At 30.4% G+C, this 12,975-nt stretch overlaps 1 protein-coding gene across 3 annotated transcripts; it reads left to right on the forward strand.

Moving 5' to 3' along the window:
• Positions 1-5,671: 5,671 nt before the first annotated feature.
• Positions 5,672-12,926, forward strand: LOC114403111 (early endosome antigen 1-like). Of its 3 annotated transcripts, none has more exons than XM_028365855.1 (10): positions 5,672-5,744; positions 7,843-7,887; positions 8,073-8,169; positions 8,431-8,631; positions 8,715-8,837; positions 9,043-9,080; positions 9,192-9,294; positions 9,432-11,372; positions 12,114-12,181; positions 12,345-12,926. In XM_028365855.1, the coding sequence occupies exons 3-10, from the start codon at positions 8,101-8,103 to the stop codon at positions 12,532-12,534; spliced, it is 2,733 nt and encodes a 910-aa protein (XP_028221656.1). In that variant the 5' UTR covers positions 5,672-5,744; positions 7,843-7,887; positions 8,073-8,100; the 3' UTR covers positions 12,535-12,926. The 3 variants fall into 3 exon arrangements, with proteins under 3 accessions (XP_028221656.1, XP_028221655.1, XP_028221654.1); XM_028365854.1 differs by having other exon boundaries at positions 5,729-5,744; positions 7,982-8,169; XM_028365853.1 differs by lacking the exon at positions 5,672-5,744 and having other exon boundaries at positions 7,638-7,887; positions 7,982-8,169.
• The last annotated feature ends 49 nt before the right edge of the window (positions 12,927-12,975 follow it).

Here is a 12,975-nt window from a genome sequence, read left to right on the forward strand (position 1 = left end):
CGTGTTTAGCTTAGGAAGAAAGACGATTCTACGGTGTGGCGTGGCTTGTGTGCAACTGCAAAATGTAGTGCATGGGGGAGAAATTAAACCAACGTGGCACTTTACAGGATCGCATATTCCTTTTCTGTTGAATGGAATACCTTTCCTCATTTATATATCTTACTCAAAAACTATATTTCGTTGTGTATATCGAAAATTAGTTTTCATTCTCTATATAATATTCCTTCCATTTCATAATAATTGTCATATAAGAAATTTTTTTATTTAAAAATAATTGTTATCTTAATTTTTTTAATGTAACGTTTATTTTTTTTACTTATATCTTTTATAATATTAATGATATAGACTAAAAAATAATTAATTAAGATAATATTAATTTTGTAAAATTATTATTCTCTTTTCTTTATTTATTGATTTTACTTGAGTAAAATAACTTAGGATGAAAATTATAATGGGATGAAGAGAGTAATACCTAGTGTTTGTGAACAGTATATTTTTAAAAAAATTTAAAATTTTTCCAGGGGTGCAAAGAGTAAAATAGGAGTGCAATTAGCTTTACTCTGAATTTTATAACCCAACAAAGATATTAGACTCTTATTGATCGGTAATGATTGGACCCAAAGTTTTTCCGATGCTCGTAAAAGGCTATACTTATTAGCCCAACGAAGCAATATCAGCCTAACTTTGGGTTTTTCTATGAGGTACGACATTTTTTTTTTTGTTAAGAGAATGAGATTTAAAGTTAAAATTTAAGATGACAACTCAAAATCATAAGAGTTACTTGGACGGAAAAAAAATCCATAAGATTTACAAGAAGATAGAAAATTATTTTTTTCTTAGATTATATTGCCTGAAATTATTTTTATGTTAATTTTTTTTTCAATTTCTCTCAAGGCTGGCGATTTATACTTCTCAAATTAATTACTTTCAAATTGATTTTTATACATTAAATTAAATTATATTCTTTCAACAGAAGCATAATATTTTAGAGTGCACACTCATTAAAGGTCCATTTGAATTATATATATATATATATATATATAAATAAAATTTATTCTGATACTTATTTTTAACATTATAAATGAATTAATTATGTATACTTTTTCTTTAAAAGGTGGAATGAACGGGTAACTATTGTCCTTATTTGAATTGAGTAAACTTAGTAAACATTATAGCTCAACTAGACCAGTGGTTTAATAATTAATACTCTTGAAGAACATGCAATTGGCAAAAAGTGCTCCATTCACTCAATTAGGTCATGGGTATGGATTAGTAAATTACACCAAAACGGTATATGATAATGTTATCCATGTTGGTATACTCAGATGAAATATTTAAATCAAGTGCACGCTCCACTTCCGGATCTACCCAAGATTTTCCTCCTTAGTCTTGTTAATAATTTGGTCATTTATAGAAAAGAAAGAAAATAAATAACCAATAACATCATCTAGAGAACAAAAGAACTTCTCAACAATGCATGATGCATCTGTCCGTTATTAATTGTTTTTTTTTTATGTATGATAGATAAGATTGAGAACCACACTGGACACAGTTGTGAAGCTTTGAAGTTTGATTGTGTAGTATTATATGCTACGATGGTACGCTAGGGACCAAGCAAAGCCAAGTCATGCCTACAAAAATAAGTATGATAGGCGATACATGGTGACCTGGAAGTTCCATGGAACAAGACAAGAAGCTAAGAACAAAATTCACAAGTAACGAACTTCACTTTCCCACTCTCAGAAAGAGACATTTCAAGTTTCTTTTCAAAATTGGTAATCCTAAATTGCTAATAGTTCTTTGCCTATAGACGTACCCCATCTACAGAAAAAGAATGAAATGATAAAAACAAAGAGATTCACCTTTTTTTATATATAGAGATTGATTCTATCTTTATCCTCATGAAATATTTATTTTCTTTTGCCATTACTGAGATAAAAGCTACATATAATTGTTCGTCTTTTTTGTTGGTTTTTGTTTGATTATTGTTTTTTCGTCATTTGAGTATAGATTTTACATTATATATGTACTTTCTTATTATAACCACCAAAATGGGTCTTAAATGTAATGTTTTAATAATATTTTCTTTATAAATTTAATAATGTGATGTTTAAAATCAATATCTGTGACAGTGTGGTTAACAGTTATCGACTTATGGTTCCATCCAAATCTCTCTAATAATGTAAGAGAGCGAAAATTGGATGATGAGGTATTTCGCTCCTTCGGTCTTCTCCCATCCCCTTCAAAAAATTAAACTAAACAACAAAAGTTCATAAAAATCTCTTCCCTTCCTTTTCCTTCCTTTCATTTTTTTTCCAATAAAACGCCACGTAATAGAATAAAAATCTTTTACATTATCAATATATATAAATTATTTATTCTTAAATTGAAGTCGTCACTCTTAAAAATAAATCACTCTCCATAGTTTCTTATAACATTTTTAAAACAAACTTTTAATATTGCTACTTATTTTCTCTATTTATTTGATCCTTTTCTTTTACAGACAAATATTTCTAATTACTATCATAAGAATAAGTTTATAATTATGAAGTTTTTTTTCCTTCAAATTAATTCCTTTCCTCTTTAGAACAAATATTTTAAATTTTTAATATAATAATTTAAGATTATATATATCACTAATATTTTTAAAGTAATTAATATGAACTCATATATTAAATAAAGACTTCAATGGTGTTGAATTGGTTACACTGTCAACTAATTAAAAAAATTATTATTATAAATTTTAAATTAATTATTATAAAAATCAATAAATTTATATGCACATAATAATATGTGATGGAATCATATTATAAAAGTAAATAAACCATTTACTCTTAAATTATAAACCTCTCTCTTAAACATAAATCATTGAACACAATTTCTCATATCATTTTTGAAATACACTTTTAATTTGTTAACTGGTACTTTCTTTGTTTCCTATTTATTAGTGTAATAACCGGTGCCATGCACCAATATTAATTTATAGTGTGAAAATAAATTTAATTTTATATTATTACAAATTTAATATATTTTAATTTTTTATGTATATATACATATATATTTAAAATATATGTGAAAATAATTGTAAATATTCCTTAAAAAAAGAAAGTAAGTGTAAATATTAACATATTTCAAATATGTTATCTTTATAAATAAATTTATATTGTATTGAACTGTATTAGATATATTAATAGATATTTTATGTTAGGCAAATGTTGTTTAGTATGAAAAGTAAATTCATGAAAGTTTATGGATCAAATCGATTAGTTAAAACAGAGAAAACATACAAAGTGGTAAAATATATTAGTATTGAATGACCACACGTTTTATATATTAATTTATATTTTCGTTATTATTAAACCAAAATTTTAAATACTTTATAATCATATAATTTTTGTTAAACTTTTAATGCATTTATAAATATATTTTTTATTATTCAAACTCGATAAATTATATTTAGTGGTCCGTCAAGTAGATTACTTAATACTCATAAATCCTTGTTTGGATAAAGGTATTTTTTCTCTCTCTCTCTCTTAATTTTACACTATAAATTTCCAAATAAATGATTTTAATTTATTTCATATTAAAAAATGGAATGAAAATTAATTTATTAAGATTTTTAATAAGTTATCCCGTCGAATATTTTTTTTTAACTATTCAATTTCACGATTAACTTCAAATTTAAAGATACATATTAAAGTCATAATTAATTCAATTCATCAATTAAAATTATTTTTTAAAAATTTGAAATTAAAGGATTTTAATTATTTCATATTTTATATATTAATTTATATGTTTTATTATCAATAATTTATATTTTATATATATATATATATATATATATATATTTCTGACATTTATATGTATTTTTAAATACTTTTAAATATATAAATTTAACTTAATTACATTTATCCATATCAGTGCTCAGAATAATTAATTAAAAATTATATGACAAAAATAGAAATTAATGACAATTTAATTATAAATTAGACAATAATTTTGTTAAATTAAACTGATCAGTTGTACTTAATTTCTAAAAAGTTAAATCATCTCATTGTCCTTAATCTTGGTCAAAAACCTTGTCACAAACTATTTTTCTCTTATTCTCAAAATTTTTAATTGACTAATTATCCAAATAAAAGATACTAATTATTTAATCAATTAAAATTATTTCTTAAACTTCTCAAATTAAAGTTTAAAAAATAATCATAGTTGCCAAAAAAGTTAAATCATCCCGTTATTCTCAATTTAGATTCAAAAACTTTATTGCATAGTATACTATCTTAAATTTTTAATTGATTAATTATCCAAATATAAAATACTAATTATTTAAACAATTAATATTATTGTCTAAACTTAAAAAATTAAAATTTTTGAATGACCACATATTTTATATATTAATTTATATTTTTTATTATCAATACACACAATTTTTAAAATACTTTTTTTTCATATTTTATATGTATTTATAAATACTTTTTATTTTTATTTTTTAATTATATATATTGTTAAACATTGTTTATTCATTTTAGTACTTAGAATAATTAATTTGAAAATTACATTTTATTACCACACTAAATTACAAATACAAGTTTGAAATGATACTCATTCATTTTTATAAATCTATAATGTTTTTTACAATAATTATTTTCAGATTATAAATACTCCTAATTTAAAGAAGAGAGGATGTATTGACAAATATTTAGAAGAGAAAAAAATATTAATTACTCCTATCATTTTCATAAATTTATTTGTCTTTTTATAAGATTCTTTTCTAATTTTTAGATGTATTAATTATTTTTTTCCCTAGATACCCTTACTTAATTGTATCTCCAAACATTAATGATAAATAATTAATTGGATAGAGAGATAAAAAAATGATTTTAAAATGATGTACAAATAATTGACAAATTTAATATAATTAACTACTTTTTAAAAGACACATGGATTAGTTGAAATGGTCGGACAAATGAAGTATAAAGATAATTTTGAAAAAAGTTATGAGTTGAAGATAAATTTGTTATTATCAACTAAACTAACTACTTTTCTTAATCTTGATAAATTAGATAATTAAATCTTATATATGAAACAAAGGAAGTATCAAGGGAGTAGTTAGCAAAAAAATATTAAAGAAATCTAACTCAATTAATTAAATAGTCTATGAATTGTTGTAAAATTATTGAGTTCAATTTCAATATAAAAAAAATTGCTAACCTAGTTTCTATATTAATTGACCCTTTTCTTTTTTCATATAAACATTTCTAATTACTAAACTAGAATAGTTGTTTTTATTGACTAATTCATTTACTTTTTTATTTCCAATTAATTATTTTCCTCTTTAGCACAAAATCCCCCCCCCCCCCCCCCCTAAAAAAAAATGATTTTTAATTTCTGATACTAATGTAGGAATTGGGTACTAATTACTTAGCATTTTTCGTTTTTTTTTTTTACAATTCATCATCCTCTACATTAAGTTATCTTTTTTGCCGTGAATGTACTTCAATTAAATTAAAAGAATATTATATGCTCCTCAAAACTTTATCGAACTGTTAACGACACTCGTAATATATATGGCCTCGTAGCTGGCAAACATAAATGCCACCATTATACTGAAGATTTTTCTACCTATAAAAAAAATAAACTGAAGATTCCCACATTGAATAGGTAGAATTGATTTCATTACTTCATCAAATCTCAAAAGACTTTCAATCCTAATTTTGCGTCTCTCATTGCCTGATTTTTGTGTAAGTGGGGCACTAATCTTTAATTCTTTGTAAGCCTTTTATTCGTTTGCTTTGAGTCCTTGATGACTCCATGTCCATTAGTCCAAGCACATAACTACTAGCTTATGATTTTTCCACGCCGTGCTTGGTAATCCATGATTTGTGGTCACTTTTGAAAAGGTAATTCAACTTTTATTTTACTATTATCATTATTATGATGCAAAATTGAAAGTCTGGGACAAGGGAGAAAAGTTGTAGCACTCAGTGTGGTAGGAAGAAAGTGAGTTGTAGTGCGATGCTTTGGACAGGTAACCAAGAAAAGAAATTCAGGTTGAAGAATGAGGGGGGATTTTCCCATATCTTTTTAACAATAAAGAAAAAGTAAGAAAGTGCCTCATGTTCTAATTTATGGCATATGAATGCCTTGAAGGGTTGGTACTTGGTACACATATACTACTAACTAATGACTATATACATTTGATAGCCATGTATGTAATAGATTAAGGGGTTGGAAAACACTTGTACAAGTAAGCCAAAGTGATTGACACAAGTAATTAAGGATTTCAAATAAATTTTCATCTTTCTATAATGTGGATTTGAATCCTATTTAGTGAACAACTCCTCTTAGAGAGATCTTTCCATAGAAGCTAAAGGTAAGTGTAGTTGTAAACTTGTAATTAAATAGAACTGTCTATGATTTAGATATGTATAGCAATCTTTTGAAGAAATTTTTGCTGATAGTCTTAACATGTTATTTGTGCCCAGTAACAATGGGAGACGCCTCCTTGTGGCTATCACACACACACACACACATATAAAAGAAACTCATGAATTTCATTGCTGCAGTACCAAAACTTAAATTTGTATGAAGCTATGTGGACAATGTTGTTACTTCTCATTCTATCGGTCTAGGTGCTCTCTGCTTGTGGACCACACTAGCCGTTTGCTTAGTTAGCTGAAGTCATTTCTTTCTTTCTTTGGGTACAAGGTCAATTATTTTATGTACTAATGTTATGCTATACTGTCATCATTATTCTTTTATAGTTTTATGCCTACCACATTTGAGAAGGCCAGTTTTCGTGCAACTAAAAGGATCATATTTTATGGTGTTCACATATTTTAATTAGTCTGTTACATTATTTCCCCCCCAAATGAATGAAGCTGTGTATATGTAATTGTTTTCAGATCTTATGATTCGAGTCTCATGTGTTAGGCACCTAAATTTAAATTAAATTTATTGATTTGTTTAAATTTTCTTTTCAATGATACACATCGAATAATGTGTGATTCTTATAAATGGTTCTACCTTATCGTTGATGTGTTACTTGCTTATTATTTAATACACATGAGAAAAATAATTTCAATACGTTAAGGATCTGTTTGGCCGCCGACACATGCATGTGCTGAATGTGTGTTCGCAAATGCCTAATAGTTTGCTTTGCCTTGTATTACGAAGTTAGTTGTTTTTATTTTATTTTATTGTATTTGCATTTCGCCTCTTAAAGACATGTTGAAGAGGGTTTAATGGTTGTGGGGACCAAGCCTCTTTGCATTTACAACTCATTTTCTGAGTAAACTTTCTTCATCATGCCCTTACAGCATAAAGGTGCTACATTTATGTCTTGGTGGGTTGTTGCTTATCAAAGATAGCACAGAGGCACATGGACACTGCCATCCCCTTTTACTTATCCCTTTGAAAAAAAATTAGATTTCTTGGTAAATTTGGTCAAATAAAATGTCACTCTCATTCCCATTTAAATGTTGATTTAAACCTCTCTTCCTAACTCCACTTCACCCTTTAAATTAATGGCAAGTTCTCTCAAACCCCCGTTTCAAGATAAATCTGAGCTTGACAATAGAGTAACATTAATTTTTTTATTGGGATTTTTTTTAACCCAAGATGAATATTATTAAAAAAAATAGTTTATCGTGATTAACACTCATGTGTTTTGGTCAATGTTGTCATTTCAATTTTCCTCACTACTTTGTCCTTGCTAAAAAGCAAAAAGTAGACCATAATGGGATTCAGCTGTGTTCCCTTTACATTATCTTTGGTGCATGAAGACATGTTGAGAAGCTTCTAATATGAATTTTATTTTGTGTATTGCTTTTTTGTTAGTTTGCTACTAGTGCAAGTTCAGTATCGGAGCCAAGAAATCAGGAGGTACTTCACAACTCACTAGATTCTTGGCTTTCTGAACATCCTGACCCTTCATTCCTGTCATTAACTGCATTTGTTCAAACACAATAAATACCAGAGTTTTGAAATCCTGGCACTTCACAACATATAGCATTTCCTCACCAATGAGGTGCCGCTTATAAGGGTCTTTTCTTGCATCTATAACCCAGCAACGGCCATATTTATCAGCCTGCAAACATGTTCAAGTCATGGAGCAAGAAGAACAAGATCAAAGCTCTATTCAAATTGGATTTTCAGGCAACTCAGGTGAGTAAGACAAACACAAGAACAAATCCTCAGAGTTTAGTTACTACTAAATCTAAAAATAGGGTCTGGCCTAGCTGTTATAATTGTAAGTTCTTACACGTTGCACAAAAAGTTTGAAATTTACACAGTATGGCATATTTGTTTTAGTTAGAAGAGTTTGGCAGTTTGTGTAGTGTGGGGAATTATCATTATACACAAACCAATGTGCAGATTCTGCAGGCTGTGTTTTTTACCTTGTTCTATGTCTCCTTGTTTTATCAGGTGCCAAAGATGAAAAAGAATGCAATAATGGTGTCTTTGGTACCAGATGATGTTGGGAAGCCAACAGTGAAACTAGAGAAAACTGCTGTCCAAGATGGGACCTGCTCATGGGAGAATCCAGTTTTTGAATCAGTTAAACTTGTTAGGGATTCAAAATCAGGAAAAATTCATGAGAAAATCTACCATTTCATTGTTTCAACTGTAAGCAGTAGTTGTAATTTCACACTGTCCTTTACTCAATTAGGATGTTGGTTTCAAAGTCAAATCTTTGTGGGCTCTTGCAGGGGTCTTCAAAATCTGGCTTTCTTGGGGAAGCCTCAATTGATTTTGCGGATTTTGTTGCAGAAACCGAGCCAATGACTATTTCTCTACCTCTAAAGTTTGCCAATTCAGGCATAGTTTTACATGTTAGTTCTCTTTATCTCCTTCCCTACCTTGCTTCTTGTCTCACTCTCAATTCTGAACAAGCACTTTCACATCATTCATCTCTTAATCGTTAGCATGTAATAAGAGTTTGAGCTTTTTGGGAGTTTTGTTTCCTTTCATACTAAAAATTTAAAAAAATACTTCTCTCTTAATTTCTCACATAAGAATTGTTGAATGTTGAGACAGGTGACTATTCAGAACGTCGAAGGATATGCTGCTGAAAGGTGAAAATGAACCATAACACCCTGTTAATTTAAATATTACAAATTTCCCCATGTTTCTATATATTTTATTTCTCTCCAATATGATCTCTCAACCTTATACCTGAATTCCAGAAATGGGGAAGATAATGAAGCCGAGGGACTTTACAGTGAAGGAAGCTTGAAACACCAGCTGAGCTATGGCAGTACGGATCATGAAAGTTATAATGTTGATGAAGTAAGGTCTTATAAGATACCTTTATATGATTAACAATTCTATTTACACAGTTGAAACTTCTGAAGAGGATGAGTTATGCTAAGAAATAACTCATTTATAGACTTGTAGTTACATTAGATTTTATTATTATCTCACAGAATGGGGACGCGGCAAGGACCAGATCTGAGTATTCCGAACAAGATGCATCCAATGGCATCAGTGCTGTGGCAGCTTCATGGGAGGATCCGTATAGCTTCAGACAAAATTCAATTCCATCAAGAGGAACTGTTAAGGCCATTGCAACTGAAACCCAAGTGCATAAGAGGTCAAACACAAACTGGTCAACTGGTTCAGCATCAGATGGAAGTTTAGGTGACTGGACTAACAGCCTGGAAGAGAGTATTCCAAGAGAAAGATTACAAGAGCCTTCGAATAATTCCACTGATAGCCTCCAAAGTGAAATTGCTTCTTTGAAGAGGCAGGCAGAAGTATCAGAAATAGAGTTGCAATCACTTCGAAGGCAGGTAGAAAAAGAAAGCAATAGGGGACAGAATTTGTCAAGACAAATAATCAGTCTCAGAGAGGAGAGAGATTTGCTCAAAACCAAGTATGAGCAACTCAAGTCTCAGCAGAATTTCAACAATGAGAGCAAAACCACAAAAACCTTGAAGTCTGAGATTGAAGATACAAGGCTTCAGTTAGAGGCAATAAAGGATGAGCTTGTTTATGAAAAAGATATGAAGGCCAATCTCCAATTGCAATTGCGGAAGACTCAAAACTCAAACTCTGAATTACTTTTGGCTGTGACAGACCTTGAAGCAATGCTGGAACAAAAGAATAATGAAATATTGGATCTGTCTACCAATATAAAATCCCAGAAGATTACTAAAGAGCATGATGATGCCACAGAATTAGATCTCTTAAGGCAAAAAATTGCAGACCAGGATGATGAAATAGACAATTACTACAAGCAACATGAAGAGCTAAGTGAGCAAATAAAAGAACTCACCTTAGAGTATGATCTTCTTAAGAAGGAAAATGTGGATATCTCTTTGAGGTTAAAGCAAGATGAAGCACAACACATCAAGTTACAGAATGAGCATTCGTCTTCTTTGGTTACAATACAACAACTTGAATCCCAAGTAGAGAGATTGGAAGAAAAGCTAAAGGTGCAGGAAGATGAATTTTCAGCATCTCTGCTCTGCATCAAGGAACTTGAAAATGAAGTCAAATCTTTGGAGAAAGAACTGAAACTACAGGCAGAGAAATTTGAAGAAGATCACCATGCTATGCAATGTGCAAAAACTGAGCAGGAACAACGGGTCATCCAAGCAGAAGAGGCCTTGAGAAAGACAAGACACAATAATGCTGTCGCATCTGAGCGTTTCCAGGAGGAATATAGATTGCTTTCTGTTGAAATGTCACAAAAAGTTGAGGAAAACGAAAAGATGACTATTAAAGCAGTTGCAGAAGCTGATGAATTGCGGCACCAGAATAAACTTATAGAAGAAATGCTCCATAAATGCAATGAGGAGCTCAGGCTTATCACAGATCAGAATGAATTGAAAATGAAAGAGCTTTTGAACCAAATGGATTCTAAAGCCGAAACAATAGAACAGATGTCGCAAGAACTAGAAGTTAAGTCGAAACAACTTGAGGATGCACAAAGGCAAAAGGATGAAAAGAATGCTTCATTTTCAAAGCAAATTCAAATGCTGGGATCTCAAATTAAGATGTTGATGGCAGATGGTTCATTGTCTGAAACGAAGCTAACAAAGAACACGACTGAGACCCAGAAAGGACAACGATTTATGACATCAAATGATGAGGAGAAGATGCTTGTAACCCTACTGTCGGAAGTAGAAACCTTTAAGAACCAGCACAATGAAATAAAACAAAGTTTGCGCAAAGAACAAGTGGAGAAAGAAAATATGAAGAAACAGATATCTCAATTAGAAGGAGAGCTGAAGAAGAAGGAAGCAGAGTTAAGTGCTATGGAAAAGAAGCTCAAGAATAACAAAGGACGTGTTGCAAATGAGAGTGCTGCGCCTCCTTCTGCTAAGGCACATATGAAGAAGTTAAAATCCGAAATGCATAAGGTAATTGTTCAGCTGTCATATTTAAAATCAGAGATGAAAAACATATATATTGCTGTTGCATATTAGGACAGGTTAACATCACTTCCCTATGGCTTATGTGCACTACATACAAAACAGAAGGGAGTAAAAATGGGGAGATTTACACCAAATGAGCCATGAATAATCACATAAGCAACCTTGACACCACTCTTTAACCCAAAACCTTAAGGCTTAAATTTATGGATCTTCTCCTCGCTTATATGATGTTCAACTTTTTCACTTCTACTCGATGTGGGATTTCGCCTCACACTTGTACTCCAACAGTAATGATAAATCCATAATGCAGCATCCAAACTCAGTGAGGATGGTGATGCAGCATAGTTTAACATTCTCTGTGTGTTTCAGAAAATCTATATTTTTTGGTCACTTATGCAACTATTAAACAGTTAGCAGAGTTTCAAATAACATATGCCTGAAAACCAATTCTTAAGGAACTAGATACACAATGCTTCATTTTGTACAAAAGCAAGCACAATTTAAAACCAGTAATTGAGCTTTAGTTGAGAAAAAGTGAAATTTTCTGGTCCATGAATCATGATACAACTATACATAACAAGGTCAACAAACAGAAAATCTCAAACTTAAATGGTGTGCTATAAGAAAATGTCTGATCAAGGTTTAACTTTAGGTTTGCTTTGCATAAATTAGTTGATGTTGATGCTCTAGAATAACTCAAGACTGTTGTATTTGTAACATGAAAAGGGAATGGATGCTGCAAACGCTGCTGTTAGCAAGTCTGAAGGAGGAACAGTTGGCAAATCAGCTGGAAGGTAAAATCAAATTCATTTCTTGCCTTCTGAATCTCTCGTTTCCTCAAACATAATCACAAATCTTTGTAATATAAAATTGGTGCCATAGGCGTCAAATTTGTTGTTATGTCACAAATCTCATCCAAGAACTAACCGCTATTATTTTGTCTCTTTACTCTGACAGTGAGGGCCATGCAAATGAAATGTTGAATGAAGTTGCACAGCTAAAGGAAAGGAACAAGATTATGGAAAGCGAGCTGAAAGACATGGAAGAAAGATATTCAGAGATTAGTCTGAAATTTGCAGAGGTAGAGGGAGAAAGACAACAGCTTGTTATGGCTCTACGCAATCTCAAGAATGGTAAAAAGAACTAGAATTTGTTGCGGGTGTTGTGTCTCAAAGAAAACATACATGAGTGGTGAAGGAGGCAGACTATCATCATCACCAGAATGGAGGAAACAAATTTAACAAGTACTTTGCAGTTTGCACTTAAGTTGGGACATATATCCTGTACATCTACTAACAGTTTCACCTCATCCAAATTTTTTCTGGGCCACTTGGTCCATCCAATATTCTTGTCGTATGATAAGTTGGCAAGTGACTGAAGTGAGCCAGGGGTATGATGCTGTAGCCTCATATAGGCCATGTCATCAGTTTGACATTTTTGGCATGCAATGTAACATATGCATAAATTATATGATGATCAGAAGAAACGGTTTTTGATTGAGTGTGGATAGAATAAAGAAAAACAGGCTAATGAGTATAAGCAACTGTCAGTTTACCTTGATTAATGTTTTCAGAAGCAATAATTAGAA

The sequence above is a fragment of the Glycine soja genome, chromosome 20 (genome assembly GCF_004193775.1).
Source record: "Glycine soja cultivar W05 chromosome 20, ASM419377v2, whole genome shotgun sequence".
Classification (NCBI taxonomy): domain Eukaryota; kingdom Viridiplantae; phylum Streptophyta; class Magnoliopsida; order Fabales; family Fabaceae; genus Glycine; species Glycine soja.

Excerpts from the sequence above, each read along its gene's own strand:
- LOC114403111 (XM_028365855.1), top strand. The coding sequence starts at position 8,101 with ATGTTCAAGTCATGGAGCAAGAAGAACAAGATCAAAGCTCTATTCAAA. Across the intron at positions 8,170-8,430 it reads TGGATTTTCAGGCAACTCAG|GTGCCAAAGATGAAAAAGAA; the intron begins GTGAGTAAGACA and ends TTGTTTTATCAG. Across the intron at positions 9,295-9,431 it reads AAAGTTATAATGTTGATGAA|AATGGGGACGCGGCAAGGAC; the intron begins GTAAGGTCTTAT and ends ATTATCTCACAG.